A 19,890-nucleotide genomic window follows, 5' to 3' on the forward strand; every position below is an offset into this window, starting at 1 on the left:
GTAAGAAAAATTTTTGAAAATTATTTTTGCTTATCAACTAAAATATACTAATTAAACTTCATAATAAGTTACTTTAGAGCACACGTAATTGCGTAATTGAAGCCGAGGAGTAGGGAAACCATCGATGTCTTCTGAGCAGGAACCGTAAGACTAGCACCACTTTGAAATATACGACTTTAAAACATGCTATGAAATACATTGCCATTTTATTTAACAGTTTCTCAAAAACCATGTTTCTACGAGTTTGAGAAAGTTCGGAAAAGCCCTAACTAGAATGCCGAGGCACCTTTTAGCAGATATTTGGGTTGGATATCTCAGAAATGGTGCTAGTAAGTGGATTTTTGCTAAGCAGACATGTCTTCAATACTACTCAGCTTCAATATTGCTATTAAAACATGTACCCGAAGGTTATTAATCAAAAGTAATTAGCATGTTTTACTTAAATAACAGAGCTGTTGTTGAATATTTTTCTGCTGCTGATGCCGGCCTAGCTGAACAGCCTACCTATGGAAATAACAGGTGCTTAGACATGATGGTTATTTCTTTAAAGTGTTTTGCTTAAAAAGAAATTCCCGGTATATTTCTTAAACTCTAATTAAGATTGTGAAGCCCTAGCTTAGTCATATAGTGGAAGTGTATTTCTTTTATATTGTTGCATCAGAGAGCATGTTTTTGTGTTCATTTTTCAGTGATGCGATAGCTGCGCGAATTGCAGCCAAACTGCGGCAATAGGTGAAATCTGCTACATTCTGCTACATCGTTGCAAAAATCTCATTGCGCTGAACCATGGCATCGTTGCAGTCTTTCGGAGAAAAGGAAGACTGAACGTGCTAGCAAAGCACACTTAAGTTACGACTAATTTTGAATGGTCATTGGAGCATACGAGCAAGTGCTATGTAGTTGTAGTTGCTAGGTGCCCTCCTGCCAAACAGTTCAGACTGGACCATACTGCTTGATTATGTTATTAAGTTCAGTAATATAGCTTCTAACTGTTGTGGACCAATTTACAGGAAAGTAGTAATACTTTGCTAATTCAACTAAAAGTTTTTGGACTATAGTCTTCTATTCGATTGATCCCATTAATTACAATGAGCAGTAAGTGTATCTACTTAAGTAGACAATCTCGTTATAGTTAGCTTGTTTTACTAAAAATTGTACTATTATTTGTTGTAATATACTTCCATAAAAGTGCGGTGTGCTTAATTTTTAAGTCTCTCCATACAGTTGCCAGACATTATCAACAATTCCACTCGCTGCAGTGGGCTGTGGGATTTTGCTGAGAAAGCATATAGTGTTTCAGCATCACGGTTCTGTTTTTTGACCGCAGCAACAGTTCATGCTTGAGAACTTGTCGAAGTTAAATACGAAGCCTCCCATTACCACAAATTTCACTGAGCTCATTTAAATTTTGGGCACAAAAGACCAATTATTAACCCTGAATTTTATTAACCGCCCATGAACCAGGACCTTAATGATTGTCTCCATAAAGCACAACAGCAGGCACTTCACTACGCAGTGAAGACCTAGGTTGTTCTGAAAGAATGATTGTCATCGGAATAGTTCTTCTGGATAGTAAACAGAGTGTGTAGAAAATTTGCACAACGTGTGCTTCCAGTACTTTAACTAAAGCATCAGGGAAAGTCATATTCATTTACAAGTATCAAGTGGATTCCTGGAAAATTTTACGTTGCCTGAGGTCATGGGACTAAAGAAACTTAGGGCTGTCTGCAGAAAAACGAATAGCAGTACTTTAATTTCACCTTTTGGAGTTCTATAAGTAAACATGCATGTATTTTGCTTAAATTGATTTTGTTAAACATGTGGTACAACTGCTCCAGTATAGAGACAAATATTTGTGTTTGAAAATGTGTACTTTGAGACTGCTCCAAAAGATTAAGCTGCTACAAAGCAAGGTTTTTGCTGCTCCAGAAGCTGCACCAAAGTGATTGATTGTCCTAACCCAATCACATCACTGCATTATTTTAAGCCCATATGGTCATAAAAAATATACCATAGAGGCATTAATTGATACTATTTGGTCACGCTGCCAAGAAATGACTTGAACGGCAGTTAATGTGTTTGTTTTTTAAACTATGCAAATATACTGCGGTGAAATTGGAAGGGCACACCACCTATACAACCTGCATGCAATGCATTAAGCCAATTTGGAAAATATAATGAAAAGTCTACGGAAGCAGAAAAGTGCCACCATTTAGCAATGCTACCTTTCTTCAAGGTCTGGCTTCTAAAAGCACACCTGCAAACAAAGTTTGAGATTGGGCTAGTTGGTAATCCATCTTCAACAGTCAGTGCAGAACAGACAAGGGACAAGAAAGGGAACATAGACGAGCGCTGATTGATTGTTGGAAGACAGCGCTCGTCTATGTTCCCTTTCTTGTCCCTTGTCCATTCTGCGCTGATTGTTGAAGATACCTGCAAAGTCTCTCGAATGAGACTTTGATGGATTTTAATCATGTTTTATCATTTTATGCAGTGTTGTATGCGTTACCGAAAAAAAAGTAACTAAATAATGTTACTCGTTACACTAACAAAAAAGGAATGCGTTACCGCCCTACGTTACCCACAAAAAAAGGTAACGCTAGGCATACATTCAAGGTCAAGGTTACCGAAAAAAAGTAATGCACGTTACTTATGCCGTTTCTCTAGGCTCAGAAATTTGAATCAGTGTGCCCTCACTGCAGGAACCAAAATAACAACCTAATAAACCTCATATTTATATTTCACATCAAGCCTCTAACAGGGGTGGAAGTGCTGCGCCATTTGCGCCACGCTGCGCCAATCCGCTTCTGCTGCGCCATTCTGCTCCAAAATGTATTATTGTGCCGAAACTGCTCCCAGGCGGCCTTTGGTGCCTTCATGTGACGCTGTCATCCTCGGCATGGCGCGCCCGAGCGAGCTCATATCAACCTGGCACGCTCTCCGTGACATTCGTGACGGCACAAAAAAGCTAACGAACGGTAAAGGGCAGGAGAGAGCTAGCTACTGGAAAGTAGCTGCTCAGTCGCTTTTCCGTTGTCACACCGGCGGTGACGGAATTTTGTGAAGATTTCAGTTCTCTCGTCTTCTCATTTGTACATTTCAGCTGGTATTTCGTTTAATATGAACATAAAAAAAATTATCGGAAGTGTGGTCAGGTTTAGCTACGCAGTGCATTGCTCATCTCCATTTTCCTCTGGGTTCTCACGTCGGCTGTGGGGCTTTAAGAACGGGAGCATTAGCTTTTTAAAGTTATTTTTGTCAAATCTCATTCTGTTTAGAATAAAGGTAACCTTTATAACTTTCTTCAGTTGTTGTTCATGTCAGCTGCGGAACATGAACGTTCTTCATTCGTGTGAGGTCTACCGTACAGTTTAAGCAAGCGTCCCCCCCCACCCCCCAACGAGCCAAAATCGGGGGCGGATTCCGCGCTCTTCCTTAACGGCGTGAAATTTTGAATTTAGCAGTGAAATTTGAAACGGCGCTTGCTCGAAATTTTAAGGCAGTCACGTGTAGCTATCCAAAGCATCGCTTATCTCTTGTTTTATCTTAGTTACTAACTGCTACGCTAGCTGTGATCATGGAAACATGTTAATTTGTTGTAAGTATGGTCGGTTCATCGATATTCTATGTTTAGTTAAAACCATTTGAATTTTTTGTGTTATACCAGAAATCAGTGATTCCACTCCTGCGCCAAAGTGCGCCAAATTGTATTTACTGCGCCATCCTGATAATATCGACGAAAATTGCGCCAAACTGCGCCAAAGTCTCGGGTTTGGGGGCGTCTGTCACCGGCAATCGCACGGCCGGCGCATCAGAACATGTGCAGCTTGATCTTGGGGCTGCCAAAGTCGCAACAATGCGACCAAGAATTATTCCGCTGAATAAATAGCGCTCGCGCGTGCCTCCCGAATAAGCCACGATGCCATGCACGGTGCCAACGCAGCTTCTGTTCTGCAAGTCGGCTCAACAGCCAAACGCACTCTCCGCAGAGGCTCGTGATGTCTAGGCCTCTCGGTAGCGAGAAAGTGTGACGGCGATTCGGACGTCGTCTGTTCTAGAAACGCTGCTGATAGCTCGTTTCAAGCGTTGCACGGCACGTAAGGAAAGCAATGTTCAGTAATAACTACATGTTCGCTGCTAAAATGTCTGTCATTTCTGTTTCCGGACATCGCGGAATGAAATCTGGGATCGCTAGCAGTATATATATGGAACAATATCGAATTTTCCTTGCTTCGCGTTTATGGAAGAGCACGCGAACGGTGGAAACGCGTTCACACTTTTCCTCGGATATACTTTATCCATGGATCTTCATTCGGAAGAGCTTTTTCGTAATTGCTGATACCGGCACGTCCGAGTTTAATCACTCTGCGGTAAATACCCCCTAAAAGGCCCTGCCCTTTCGAGCTCACGTGCTAGGGTTCCAATTCGAATTTTTCGCTTGCTTTTTAAAAATGTCATCTCATTAATAAAAGCATATATCCTGGTCGGAGCAGCCGCAAATACGCAGCTGTCAGTAGCGGGCCCGTCGCTGACGGCCCGCAGTGAAGCGGCTACCCCATGTTACACGTCCGCCCCTCGCTTTCGGTGGTCAATAGCTGACGGGTAAAAAAAACTCAGTTTCACTTAAGGGCGAAGCAATGAATGCGATACCAACAAATTGTATTGTTAAACGAAGTAAGGCTAGCAGCTAACTCTCTTGGATTCGATCTCGCGTAACTCAACAAAACACTAGTTTAAGGGAATATGGCCGCTCCAGGAACCGAAGCGTTTTCTTGCTCTGAGTTCTCTAAACACGAAGGAAGCGTTGAGAGCACAGCAAGTTTACGAGCCGTCTCCTGATACCTCGAGATGGCGCGCGCGCAAGCGACTGCGCCCTTCGAACGATGCGGTCCCCTCCTCCCCCCCCCCCCCCTCCGCTCCCCTGGCGTCCCTTCATGCTCCTTACGAAAGACGGGCGGGGCGTTTCCTCTCTGTTTGATGAGCAATCGACGGCAGGCCCGCAGGCAGGAAGATGTTATCTCATGCGCTGTCAGTGCGACGGAGACAGACGGCCGGCTAGCTTAATCTCCGCTTCAGCCGCGTTCGTCGCCAGCTTTTACCCACGGCTAGAATGCGCGTGGTGATGTTATTAATTTGGTCTTTATACAGAAAATTACGGCAATGGCAACAGCAAAAATCCGCGGAGAGCGTCCATATAATTGTTATCACAATAAACATTTTAAAAAAGTTGAGGAGCCATTTCACTCTGTGAAGTGGATGATAAGCGAAGCTGTTTCGCGCATGGCAAGGAGGTGACATGGTGGAGGACAGTTTGGTATGTAAGGCCAGGTTGTTAACGTTCAATACGCAATATTAATCCGAAAGCATCAGATGCTTTATCATACACGAAAATTGACCGTCGGCGGCGTCAGTCGATTGATGCAAAAAATAATCATGTGATGGCGTCATCATCACGTCATAGATCGTCAAAACTTGTGACGTCATCATGGCGTCATATATCGTGATGTCACGTGATGACGCCATCACGACATCGTCGCTTTACACTGCTTCCGTAATCGGTGCGCCGATCATGGAGCTAGCGCAAAACCAGGTGAGGTGCAGATATCTTGCGGAGAAGGAGGGGGAGGATCGACCCGTCGATTGAGAAGAAAAAAAACCTGGCATTCGCCTTGGAGTTTTCTTAGGGGAATGCATTAGAGACAGTGTGGCTCTTTAGCATTGAGGCACTGCTGTACATCACGGCGTTTGTCTACAGTGTCTGCTGATAACCACATAGATGTATATAGAGTGTTATTTCATAAAGTGCAATTTTATTGATCTGGTATTCTGTTTATTTGCTAGTGTCGAAAATAATCGCCGAAGAGGTTAATTCAGAACACTCAACTGCATGAGCCCTTATTTTTTCATTAGCGAGTGAAGTATGGAGTTCTCCTGAGATGATTTTTTCCATGAGATTTGCAATGAATCGAAATATTTCTAGCCTTCATAAGAGCCCCATAGTAATATTCCGGTGCTTGAATGTTATTGCAATGTGCTTCTGTAGTGCACTCCAGGATGTGAAATTCGCTGCTCCAGAGTGCTCCCAGATGCAAAATTATCTGCTCCAAAGTGCTCCAAGATGAAAATTTTACTGCTCCAAAAATTGCTCCAAATCAGAAGTCCTCAGTAGCATCACTGCAGAAATAGAAATTTAAATTAACAGTGATGTTTTACCCTAGAAATGTGCTCCAAAACTAACTTGTGTTGGTCCAAAACACACCTTTTGGTGCTCCAAAGCTGCTCCAAAACTCCCCTTTTAACGCTCCAAAGCTGCTCCAAAACAGCATTATCACTGCTCCCTGAGCTGCTCCAAAAGACTGAAGCCTGCTTCCACCTCTGCTCTAACCAAAACAATGATTTTAGCTGAATTACTGATATAACTAGGAACATTGCATGAGTGTGCCGGACTTTAGCAATAATATAGTGGCCTAATGTTTACTGTAGAGTTGCGTGTGATGGCTGATAACTTCGTGGCACATGGTAGAGCCATTTCTCATAGCGACAGACAGTAAACAGAAAATGACATTCTATCATCAACGTTCTCCGGAAAGAAAACAATATCAATCTCTCAATAAATTTAACAGTAATCCTGACAACATGCACCTACTAGCGTTCAAGACAAATGCGCAGATCTTGTATAAAGAAATCCTTAGCTTGCTTAGTCTCAGAAAAAATATTTGTAGCATAAATTATTTTTGCCCCTTTAGCCTGTATAATTGCCGCGAAAATTGCCAGTGTTTGTGCGAAGGCGTTCAAGGTCAGCCTTGCTTGCTCAGGAATTCAACAACCAGAAACGTATACCAGCAATTAGAAGCAGATAGAAGCAACTTTTATTTTTAGAGCAGCCCTGATAAACAGCGCAATAGTATTACAGAAACAACCTGCTGACAACTAAAACTTGTAGAATTTAAGCAACAGCTCTATTTCTAAGCTGTTGTCGAACAGCATGCCTCGCTTCTCAGCGAATACGTCTGCAGCTAAGTAAATAGGCACTCGACGGGGGCATTAGATGATACTCATATTGTGAAAACCTGGCAGGTCCACCGTTACGACATGATGATAACTCTGGGAATGTGGTGCCTACGAGACGCAGGAGTTGTGTGGGAGACTGCCGGGATGATTCGAACTTTAAAAAAAATGCGGGAAGTTTGCACTAAGTCGCGCAAAGCTTGGCACAGCGAAGCACGGGCTTGTTGCCGCTTGTACTCCCTGTGAACCAACACGTCTAGCATCGAGATGCACGGCTTCCTCCTTGGGAGTACGCGCCTTCTTAGGACGCCCCATGACTGCCTCGGCAAAACCGGGCGCAGCCAGACTATGCGCTGTAGAGCGGAGGTTGCACGCGATGTCTCCGTCGGTGGGCGTGGCTTAGCTTCGCATGCACGGCATGGCCAGGTAGTGCGGTATCTGGGCGCTAGATGACGCGATGCTTGCTTCCTCTTTCTTTCTCTCTTATTTTCTCTCTCTACTCTTTCGCTCTCTTTCATTGATCTTCTCTTTTTCTGCATTTCTTTGTATTTCTCTCTTTCTCATTCTTTCTGTGCTACTCTTCACTCTCACCCCTCCACCTCTCCCTCTTCCTCATGCTCACTTTCCTTTCCCATCCCCTTGCTACACTATATGTACAAGGCTATGCTATGGTCTGCTAGGGTGCCAGGATAGCCAAGTGGTTAGGACGCTAGTATTTGGATCATGGGTACGCGGGTTCGATTTACGCCTCGTGGAGAATTTTTTCGGCAAGAATTTCTCTTTTTCTTTATATCTTTCTGCCTTTCTCTCCCTTTGTGCTCGTTCTCTCACCCATCAGGGTTATTACAGGCCACATCGAAGCGGTGAGTAGAAGGATTTGCCCAAATTCCATGGCACATACCCGTTCATGATGATAGTTCTTTTTTTTGCATGCTTTAGCAACTTCTCTGTTAAAAGTAATGAGTAATGTGACACTTCACGTTACCGGAAAATGTTAACGAGTACGTTACTAAATTACCGAAAAAAAGTAACGCGTTCCCGGTAAGGGTGTTACCGCCAACACTGATTTTATGTCACAGGAACATGTTTTCCACAAATCATGCATTCTGATCCCCACACTATAAAGCACTAATGGTCGGGTCACATTCAAACAAAGCCGCTCAGTGTGCATTTCACTGGCATGCAAGACAGCTACAGGCCCTGCTGCGTGCACATTCTCGGGAGCCTTTCAGTATGTCCAACATTTTGAATCACCGATGCATTGGCAAAAACAAATAATGTGGAACCGTTTGGTAAACAACCAACAAAACATTTTGATGGCAACAATGGAGTCTTCCTAGAGCTTGTGCAGCTGAACTGGTTGCAGCCCTTGACAAACTCAATGCCATAATGCAGTTACCGCTATTAACATTGTTACTGAAGATAGGTATGCCTGCGTCTAGATTTCTGATGCCACATGGCGCAAACACCAAGCTTATGACAGCGGAAGTTGTGACACACATCACCATGGGATCTCTTTGTAAACTGTGGCTGTGCCACCAAGGCACCCTTAGCATCCAAGTTAAAGATGGCTGGGAGCTTTCCATAATACTGTGCTGACATGCTGCATTTCATACTAGTGTTGTTTCATCATGACATAACCTTTTGATACCTCTTTTATTATGTATGATGATTATAAATATTTATCACCATTATTAGTGATGCTGAGAGGAAAAGTCTGGGATGAACATTTGACAAGCCTAGTCAAATTATTCAAATGAATGGCACCCTGTTCAATGCTTTTTTTTTTCTCAGCTTGGTTATAGATTTTATGATTTTACAATAGCAACAAGGCAGGTGCGGTGGTAAGACATAGTAACAGGCCATAAAAAGGAATTGTTGCAAGACAACCAAAAGAATAGCTACTGTTGTTAACAGTGGCACTGATGGTATACATATGTGCCAACTCCCAAATTTTTAGTAATGTTTGCTAGTAATTTAGGCTTGTTCTATGACTTCACAAATCTTAAGTTTTATTAAAAATAAACCTTGTTTGGGAAAAAGCTTTAAAGGTGTTGAAAGATGGCAGGGTGCAATATTGGATACAATGCATGCAAAAAAAAGAAGAAATTGTAATTGTATTTGCTTTGATTTTTTTCTTCTAGTGCAAAGTGTGATATGCCACAGGGGCACTTAATTTGAGCATTAAGTTTATTCAGACAAGTTCCTGAGCCTAGCCTAAATATGTGATCTAAAAACAATGTGTTGCTTGTCAATTATTGCTGTTCCAGGCTTGCTGCTGTTTATGTACTGTGTCAAAATAAATTACCAGTAATAGAGGTGTTTGCTCAGTGCTAAGTCATGGTATTACTGTGTGCAAAGGGTTCTTGGGAATCTTGCAGTTCACAGGTTTGCATATATGGAGATGCCTTGGTGGCCATTTACAATTAATTTTTTTAATCATTCAGTGTTGGCCCCAGTTTTTACATTGTTTTTACGGTTATGTTATGTATGTAGAATGTACCTACACACCAGTATTGCCATAATTATTACTATGCACAAATAGCACTGCTTATTTTAGGTGTTTTTGTGCATTTACTGATTTTTGAGTACTGTAGTTGAACTGAACTTTTGTCTTAATGCCTTTTACTGTGTCTTGCCCAGGTGAGGACACCAGATGGAGTGATACGCAGGATTACCTTTGCCATTTTGGTGGTGGCGGCCGGTCCACACTCTGGCGAAGTTGCCAAGTTGTTGCGTGTTGGTACTGGACAGGGACTCTTGGAGGTCCCTCTGCCAGTTGAACCCAGGTTGGACTGCATAGCTTCTCTCTCTTTTCTTTTTTCCTAATAGTTCTAACACCAGCTGGGAATTATCAAGTTTTTCTGTCAGCCTAGTGCATTTTGCAATGCAAGCCAGAATTTTTGCTATTAGAAAGCATCAGTAAATCCTCTTTTTTGCTTTGTTTCTGCATAACCATAAAGCAAGAGTGCTCTTTAGGCAAGCATTTTTAAAATCAGTAAAGCACTTTTGAGGTATGCAACAACAAAGACATTTTTAAATTTGGAGCCTGTGACTTAGCCAGGATTTTATTTCGGGAGGGCTCTCCCCCTTATGTTTGTTAGTGTTTGTGCGCGGGTACATATATGTGTGTGTGTATGTATATATATTTAATAGGTCATTCCATATCAAATGTAACAGGTAAAATGTTCTACCATCTTCGATCATGCTGAAAATAAACGTGCTTAGTATATGTGAATGTCAGAAGTAGTTATTGAGGCGTTAAACTTTGGGGAAAAAAGTTGTGTTGCCTAGAAGGCACTTCGAACTTTGGGCACGGAAGTGAAACTGTGTCGCACTAAATAATTTTTATAAAATTACTTGTTTGGGCCATTACTACGAAACAATTCTTTTCTTAATTTCAAGGCACTGCTCTTTCATGGCTATGATAGTTTATTCATTTTTGTTTCAACTTTGATTATTTTTGGCCTTGGCGAAAGATCACAAGATGCTGCATGTTTAGCGTTTTTTAGAAAGAGCACCGATTTTTCCGCAAGTAATATATTCACATTGAGGGCTTTGTAGGTTCCTATAGTAAGTGATAAAAAATACTGCGGGATCGAAAGAAGCAGAAACGCAGAAGCAGAAACACAATATTGTGACAAAGTTGGGAAAAGTAGTATTTTGACCCATATTGCGGCTTCATTTTCACAATGTAGCGGTTCAAGTAAAAATATGACTTTTGCATCGTTGTGTAGTATGCTTTGTGGGTATGACGTACAGAAAGTTTGAAAAGAGTAGTTTTTGTTTTAAGCGAGAAAAAAAATGTTCCAACTGAACAACTATAAGGTAGTACGAAGTATTCCTTTGCCTAGCCTTCACTGCATAGCACTTCAGCGCAGGATTGCAGCAGGGGCCTTTTCGCAGCAAATAATGCAAGTCATATAACTGCTTGCCACTTATTTTAGTAATACTGCTGTATATAACGTCAAAAAATGGCAATAGTGCTAAAATTATGGAACGGTACTTCCCCCTTGAACCATCAAAGGGCAGGTAATATTCAAGCGCTTCATAGTCCAAAGGGGCAGAATTATAATGTAGTCAATGGCCTGCTGGACAGTTCTAGGGTGTCGTGTTTGGCTTCTGATAATTAAGGTACATGGTCTTACGTAATAATTAACGGCATAGCTAAAACTATAGCTTGTTTAAGTGGTTTTTATGATGTTTCAGCCAACGTGTGCCCTGTACCTGAAAGATCATAAAAACAACTTAAGCCACTTCCGCTATAAGAGCTCATCTGGGCGCTACTGCATCGTCCTTGGATGCCAAAACAAGCAGCACAACAGGAGGATATTACTTAGCGCAGTCTGCGACGATCATGACGTTCCACAGGAATCGTGCCAGTGCAGTGTTTTCAGCTTCGCCGCGAGTGGATAATTGTAATTCAAACAGAAAAACTAGGAGCTGAGTGAAAATGCATGAGTAAGTACACTATATAAAATTGCGCATATTCTAGTGTGATGCCCACTTATTCTATTTTACGAACCTAGTTTGCATGACACACAGCTGGGTTGAAGGCAGACGCAAGCTTTGTGTGGGGGTGCACTTAGTGCCAGCTACCTTTAAGCGGCTTCTTTGACAAAAATGTTAGTATGACAGTATTTTTTATCACTTACTATAGGAACCTACAAAGCCCTCAATGTGATTATATTACTTGCGGAAAAATCGGTGCTCTTTCTAAAAAACGCTAAAACACATTACACAACTAGACTAGCCCATCTCCTGTGCTGACCAGCACAGAGCCGATAAGGATTGTGCCAGTAAAGTCATCCCACTAGCACAGCCACATCATGGATAGTTCGCAGCACGTTTTCAAAATCTGGCAGTGGAACTGTAATTCATTCACTAAGAAGAAGAATGGTCTAGCACAACTTCTCAGATCATGCAAACAAAAGCCACATGTCATTCATTTACAAGAATGCGGGTACAATGAATCCCTACGGAGTCTAACTTTTCCGGGGTACAGGGTAACCAGGCCGACCCTGTGCCCCGACTTTAAACAAGCTAGGGGTATAGCCACTCTTGTCCGCAAAGACGTCAGCTTTGTGGAGAGGACCACCCCCGCATACAAGCAAGGCCTGGAATCACAGCTGGTCGAAATCATCCCCGGTCGTGCTACCAAATCCAACATCTTTCTTCTGAACGTTTACAGTCCTCCGAGGGACAGGCTTCGAAATTTTAACAACCTGTTTCTGGCAGCTACAAAGCAAGCCAAGGATAAACCGCTAATCATCGCTGGGGACTTCAACGCGCACAATAAAGCGTGGGGTTATTCCAAAAATGATGGCAAAGGGAACAAACTTGCCGAGTGTGCGGAAATCCTTGGCCTGAAACTCATCACGGACCCGAGATTTCCGACACGCAAGGGCATTCGGCACAGGGATACCACCCCAGATTTGGCCTTCCTGCGCAACGTAGAAGGGTCATGGGACAACCTACAGGAGGACCTGGGTAGTGACCACTTCATTACGGAAATCAACGTAAGCATTACACAACCCCCACCTAGAATTTACAGGTACATTGACTGGGATGTGTTCCGCGACATCCGTACCAAAGAAGAGAGGCCCCGGGAAACATTCGAAGACCTCATTAGTAATCTCAAGGAGGCGGTCCACAAGGCCACCAAAGAGATCTCCACGGAACTAGAACTAGCGGTGCCTGCAATGGACTCTAGACTAGCCCATCTCCTGGAGGCCAAAAACGCCCTCAGAGAGAGGTGGAAGAGACAAAAGATGAACAGGAGGCTCAGAACCAAGATATCCGAACTCAACAAGGAGATCGAAACGCATGCCAAGAAGCTCGCCGCGCAGCAATGGGATGAGGTATGCAACGAGGCAGATGGGAAAATGCGCAAAGGCAGCAAGTGGAGCCTACTCAAGCATCTGCTTACTGACGGCAACAAACCTTCCAAAAGCAGCGCCCGGTTGGAAATTGAAAGGCTTGTGCACATGAACACCAAAGACGGCGGTGATCCGCAGGCCTTCGCTGACAAATTAGCGGATATTTACATCCCGCTTGAGGGCAAGTCCATTCCGTGGAATAACTCAAGTCCCGAATACCAAGGATCTCTGCAGTCAGCCTTGGATAGACCTTTCGAGGTTGCGGAGATTGTTCATGCCTTGCGGGACCTAAACGGACGGTCGGCGCCCGGTCCAGACGGAATTACCAACAAGCTCCTTAGAAATCTAGACAACGCAGCGATAGACGTCATTACAGAAAAAAATCAACCAAGTGTGGTCCGATGGCCAACTCCCCGAGGAGTGGAGAACAATCAAGGTCGTATTCATACCCAAACCGGGAAAGCCCCTTCAAGCAGAGAATTTGCGACCGATATCGCTTACTTCATGCCTCGGAAAAGTAGCTGAACATGCCATTCATAACCGAATTAGCGAGCACATTGAGGACGAAGGCCTCTTTCGCCACAACATGGTGGGCTTCCGGAAATCTTTGTCCACACAAGACGCCATGCTCCTCATTAAGAGTGCCATAATTGACAGCACATCTCTGGACATTAAAGGGATACTGGCGCTCGACCTGACAAAAGCCTTTGACACGGTCAGGCATGAGCATATTCTGAATGAAATTTCCAACTTGAGCCTTGGCGAAAAGTTTCACACCTTTGTTAAGTCTTTTCTGGCAGACAGAAAGGCTACAGTTCATATTGGCCAAATCAAGAGCAAAGAATACACACTGGGTAACATGGGCACACCGCAAGGGTCGGTGTTGTCCCCGCTTTTATTTAATATTGCAATGCACAACCTATCCAAGCGGCTCGCCGACGTTCCGGGAATCGGCCACGTAATATACGCGGACGACATCACCATATGGTCGGCGGAGGGCCCTCTTGGCAAGCTGGAGGGAAACCTACAACGGGCACTCGACGTCGCGGAAGACTTTCTGGCTAGCACGGGGCTACAGCTGTCACCTAGCAAGTCCGAACTCCTCCTCCACAAGCGTTTCCTGAGACGGGGGCCGGAGATCGACGGGGCGTCTATTTGCCTGCGGTCCAAAAGTGGAAAAACAATCCCCATCTGCGACTCAATCAAGGTTCTTGGCATGACAATTGGAAAGTACAGCAATAACAACACTGAGGCACTCAGACGTATCGAGAAGAGTACTCACAGCTTCACCAGGGTCATCTCCAGAGTTGCCAACAAGAGGAAAGGGCTTAAAGAGGACAATCTCATGAAAGCCTTCCATGCGTTCCTCATCAGCCACATTATCTACACTGCCCCTTTCTTGAAACTGAAGAAGATGGAGCTCAATAAAATTGATGCCCTTATCAGGACAGGGGTTAAACGGGTCCTTAATCTTCCAAAAAGCACCAACACGGAGCGGCTATTGCAGCTCGGACTGCACAACACAGCAACGGAGCTCTTTGAAGCTCAACGAACCGCTCAAATTTGCCGATTGTCCCTCACAAAAGCAGGCACCAGGATCCTCCTGGAGGCAGGGCTGCAACCCCTGTTCATGCCTCCCGAGAAAGACAAGATCTCCTCGGCGATAAGAGGGGCTATATGCGTCGACCCGGTCCCCAGGAACATCCATCCTGTACACAATGAAGGGCGAAGAAAAGCAAGAGCCGAGGCCATCCTGGGGAAGATCGATTCCAGCTCAACCGCCCTCTTTGTTGATGCAGCCAAATACTGGAAGAAGGACGCGTATGTCGTCACAGTCGTCAATGCCAAGGGATCACTAGTTAACGCGGCCACGGTGGTCACCGGCTTCACTCACGAAGCCGAGGAACTGGCTATCGCGGTAGCTCTGCAAGAACGAAGAAGGGACGTCAGCATCTTTTCAGACTCACGAACTGCCATCAGGTCATTTTCATCCGGCTTCGTCTCCGCCGCAGCCGCAAGCATTGTTAATAAGACGACTGCTGAGGCTAACGAAGGGGAAGATCCTCTAACGCACATCATATGGTTCCCGGCCCACATGGGTGACATCTCATCCTCCCCAACCGGCAACCCTAACGAGAGAGCTCACCAGCTAGCGCGTGAACTAGCTACCCGCGGCGGTGACCGGCCATCTCAGACGGGACGGGAACGGAGATGCATGGACTTCAAGGATCCAATAATATCGTTCCACGAAATCACCTCAGCTCACAAACTAGGGCGCAGGCTCTTCCCCCCTCCACACCCTAAATTGAATAAAGCGCAAGCGGTCACACTACGACAACTACAGACAAAAACGTACATCACTCCAGCCATGCTAAACAGAATCGATCCAGACTTTTCATCTCACTGTCAGCACTGTAATCACGAGCACTGTAATTTCGAACACATGCTCTGGCTGTGCCCCTTTAATTCGGGGTCAGGATTATCGGACAAACCCTCCTGGGAGGCTGCCATGCGCAGCATGGAGCTCAACAAACAACTCCTGGCAGTCCAGAGGGCCCGGGACATCGCCGAGAAGCTCCAGCTTCCGGCACCTTCCTGGGTGGAGCCACCTGGCTGAGCTAGCGGGACCTCCAGTCGCGTTCAGCTTCTGCCACTTTTGGACCAAAATAAAGTTCTGACTCACTCACTTGACAAAAATGTAGTGTAAGGTAGTGCTTTCAAGCACATGTAAGCAGCGTGCTTTGCCACTTTCAACGTAGTATTAAGCTTTAGTGCTTTTGATGGCATGCATGCCTTCAAGATTACAAGCTTTCATCTTCAAAAGGTAGTAAGTGGTATGGTGTTCCTGAACAGCTGGCCAGAACTTCGTGCGTTCATTCCAGTGTTTGAGGTCCTCAAATTTAGTTGGACAAAAGGCATCCAGCTACACAGAATGCATATATTGGCACGTAAGTAAACTACTCGCGCCAATGTCCTTTATGTCACAGACGCAGGCGTAGCGCTACAGCTCAAACAGCTCAATTTTTAGCATATTTACGGAGCACACATTTAATACGAGACAGCGAGATTACGCCCATTACAATATCAGCATTGCAGTTTCGCTTGTAAAGTATCATCGTTACAGGATTAAAATCGCACAGATAGCTTCCAAAAGGGATCGATGAAAGATACTGCAGGTAATATTCTCTGACAGCACACTTTTATGAGCAACACGCATTTTGTGAGTACGACCACCCGTGAAACAAAAATTACATTCCGCAAAAATACCCGCAAAGCATACAGTAATTATCAGGCGATACATGTTGGAATTATGAGTTTTCACAAAATCTTGTGCGCAAATTGTAATATGCAGCAACAAAACATCGTTTAAATCTTTCGCAAGCTGCACTGCAATTACGACTCATGCGTACTACAGCAAGGACGTTTTTTTTTTTTACAAATGTAACAGCATACGTACCTGATGACATTGCTTCCACAGCCTGCAAAGCACATACTGTATACATTGTGGACTTGCATGAGCAAGGTGTTCTTGATGTTCCATTAAAAACAGCAAAAATGTCGAGGCTGGAAAAAACTCAAAGCACACTCAAAAGTCTTGTCGCCTTGACGTCAAGGCTACGAATAATGAATTCACTTTACAATGTGAGCTTGCTTGGCGGGCCCAATGGGAAGTATGGATGCATGACAGCAGATTACGGTATCATTGGCACATTGTGCTACAGGCCCGTCTGCACAACTAGTATACACATGCTGAAAGAAATAACGCACATTTTATACACTTTTGCTTGTGTATGCTAGTTGTCAACCTGTGTCCTTGAGCTTATCAGTGTGACACCTTACCTACTAAGCTACCACTTCAAATTGAGTGTGTGAGCATCGTGCCATTTAGTAACCGTAGTTTTATACGCAAGGCTTTTGTATGTAACATTATCACACTTTCTTCCAGCACGTATATCATGCGAGTGTTTAGGTGGTTGTTGCACTCTCCACAAGCAAACAAGGAAATTGACCACCAAAATTTCGGAAAGCAGTTGTTAGTGGAAATTTGTTAGTGGAAAACTGCAGAGGATGCACTGAACGAGCCAGACCAGCTAATTCCATTTATTGTATTTGTGCAGTGTAAATGAAAGTTGGAAGAAAAGTTACCTGAAAGTAATCAGTTACTTTTTAGTAATTCCTCAGTTACGTTCATGAGGCAGTAATTTCTTACTTTTTTTTTATAACGGTTACGAATTTGCCATGAACATCATTTGTTTGTTGCTAATGTGTGCTGCAGCAAGATACACAGCTGTATAAAGAGCACCAGGTTAACATCAGCTTCTGTATTTTTGATGCAGGAAGCGCTATGTGTACGTTGTGCAGTGCCCAGATGGTCCTGGGCTCAACTTTCCACTGGTGGTATCACCTGATGGAGTGTACTGTCGCCGCGAGGGCCTTGGGGGCCACTATGTTTGTGGCAAGTCACCTGCTCCTGTAAGTTGCATGGCTTAATTTTTGGAATGTGCTGTGTGGTTAACCAGTGCACTTGTTTGTCTTGTCACTTAGTTTAGTCAGGTCAGCAGATCTTCCCCTCTGTGCACCAGTAGGTTGGTTGTATATGCTCACCCCTTGTTCTTGTATGAGCTGATGGCATGATTGTATACTAGTAGGAAAGGGCATGTGCATGTGTATGCAGACTAGCTCCGTTATCACAGTAGCAGTGAAATAACACCTCGCTCACACTGAATTGTATATCACCTCAACATGAGGGAGCACATGGCACTTTAATTTTTAAAGTTATTAATTGATTTGATGAAACTTGCTGAGTTTAGCATATTTGTGTGCTGATTTCAAATATGCCATTATCTTTATAGTACAATATGTAGTTTTTAAAATGATCTAACGTTTCGTGTGCCTTTTTGGGAGCAAAATTTTTTCTAAGCTGTGAGAGGTACAAAGTAAATCAGCATATCACAATAATCTGGACTGAAAACTGCGTGCAGTAAAACCAGAACAGATTTTCTAAACTCATTTGAACAAAAGTTAGGGTATGTTGAACATTCATGATCGAAATCACAGCTTGACAGCAACTCACTCGCAAACTTGAGTGACGACGACTCACTCGCAAGCCAGTAGGCTAACAAAAAAGTCAGTTTTATTCTCAGCTTGTAAAGGTAACTTGGAATTGAGAACTGCAGTCTGAATTTGGAATTGTAATCTTTTTAGAGCACCTGTTTGTTCTAGTTTCTAGTTTGTGTTCTTTTATTACGAGCACATGTCATTCCATACATTTCCTGTGTGTAAGAAATAACTTTTTGAGGTGACGAGTGGATGCTATTGGTAGGTAGGAAATCTGAAAGGAAAGTCTGAAGAGGGTTGTGGCGTACCTAATGTTGTGATTGTTTGCTGCCCATATATAGTTTAGTGAGGTCTGAAAGTTCGGAAGGCATTTCATGAGAGGAAAAGACATCATTGACTAGAATATAGTATGACAGTATAAACGAAATTAAAACATCCTTCAAAACGAAAGAAAAAAGAAGAAATCTTCAGCTGTAAAAAAAAATTATTTTTGGTTCAGGGAATAATTCATTGCACTAAGAGCTTTTAGGGCACTTGCTGTACAGTAATCAATGCAGCCAAGAGGTTAGTCAGACTAGAGTGAATACTTTATTGACAACTGACAGTGCAAGAACACTGATAAGCAAATCAGCTTTGATAAGGTCTGTAAGGTGAAAGAGGTTTCACGTCATCTACCTGAAAATATCCACGTGGGTCCAAAGGAAACCCATACAAGCTCCTCATAAATCTTCATGGTTGAAGTAAAATTCATCGTGGTCTCAAGAATTTAATTTGTTGCATCAGCAAGTCAGTCGTGCCAGGTCTGATGCCCAGATATTTAAATGTGGAGCCTTCTTATTGTGGGATTGTAGGCAGAATTTAAAATGGTGGGGAAAAAAACAACCTAGAAGTCTGTTGTTGGTTTCTTTCTTGTAAAAGCTTAGCACAGTCCTGATGCATAACATCTCAGTTACGTCTATTTCACTTTTGCTTATCAGTTTCTGCTCTACATGATGAAGTTTAGCTCTCTTTCAGCCATTAGTTTTGCAAGTCATGCATGGATCTTGCAAAGCTGTGCTGGGGGGAATGAATGCTGGTTAAGGTTCTGGGTGAAGTGGCTTCCGGTGCAACTGTTCATGGTTCCAGTTGGTGTCCACTTCTTTTGTAACTGGAGCCAGCTGCTTCCCTAGCTCGGACCAGTTGGTTTTCACTTGGAATTAGTTGAAACCAGTTAGATTCCCAGTTATGTATTTTTACCTGGGGCTGCTTGGGGCATTCCTGGCAGCTGTTGTACATCCTTGCAATATTTTAAAAGTGCAGTCATGTCACTATATTGGACTCAGTTATGTTAAAGTATCACTCATATTGAACAACTTACGAACATTTTACAACTGTTGTGTGTGTATGTGATGAAAAATGACTACATACATCGAACAAAAATTGTACCCCCACACTGTATTGATTGAGCCTGCGCACTGATGACTCTGTAAGCTGGCTTTCTCTTGTGGACACATAAAATATGCATTACCATGGAGGGGGAAGAAAAGAACAACAAAAACATTTGTCTTTACCATGGCTTGCACTTTGCCCCAAGCTATGTTGTGCCACCCCCACCCCCCCCTGGGGAAAAAGTAAATCAAAAGGAGGATTGCGGGATAAAATGCTGTGGCTGAATGCGGTCAAACAAAGCTTGTCAAGTGATAGCAGCAACTACCGTGGAAAGCATGCTGTGGCACTGTCTCGTGTGTCAGTGACCCCGCATGGCAAGCAGTGGCACACTGTCCACATTTTTCTTCGGATTGCCAGTACAAGGGACACATGACAGGAGTTGAAGTCTTGAGGCGTACATGCCCACCAGGTCACGGCTCTCGCTGACTGATGTAGAGGGGCACGCAGGAGAGGAGAACAAATTGTTGTGACGACCCATGGGCGAAGAGGAAGAGGAGGAAATTGACGTTGACATGGA

At 43.7% G+C, this 19,890-nt stretch overlaps 1 protein-coding gene across 1 annotated transcript in view; it reads left to right on the plus strand.

Annotated features, from left to right (window-relative positions):
- Positions 1–19,890, plus strand: part of LOC119397021 (FAD-dependent oxidoreductase domain-containing protein 1-like) — a 54,047-nt gene that overhangs the window by 21,102 nt on the left and 13,055 nt on the right. The window contains 2 exon segments of the mRNA XM_037664445.2: positions 9,652–9,797; positions 17,225–17,360. Coding sequence (XP_037520373.1) covers positions 9,652–9,797; positions 17,225–17,360 — 282 coding nt within the window.

This window comes from Rhipicephalus sanguineus, chromosome 1 (genome assembly GCF_013339695.2).
Source record: "Rhipicephalus sanguineus isolate Rsan-2018 chromosome 1, BIME_Rsan_1.4, whole genome shotgun sequence".
NCBI lineage: Eukaryota > Metazoa > Arthropoda > Arachnida > Ixodida > Ixodidae > Rhipicephalus > Rhipicephalus sanguineus.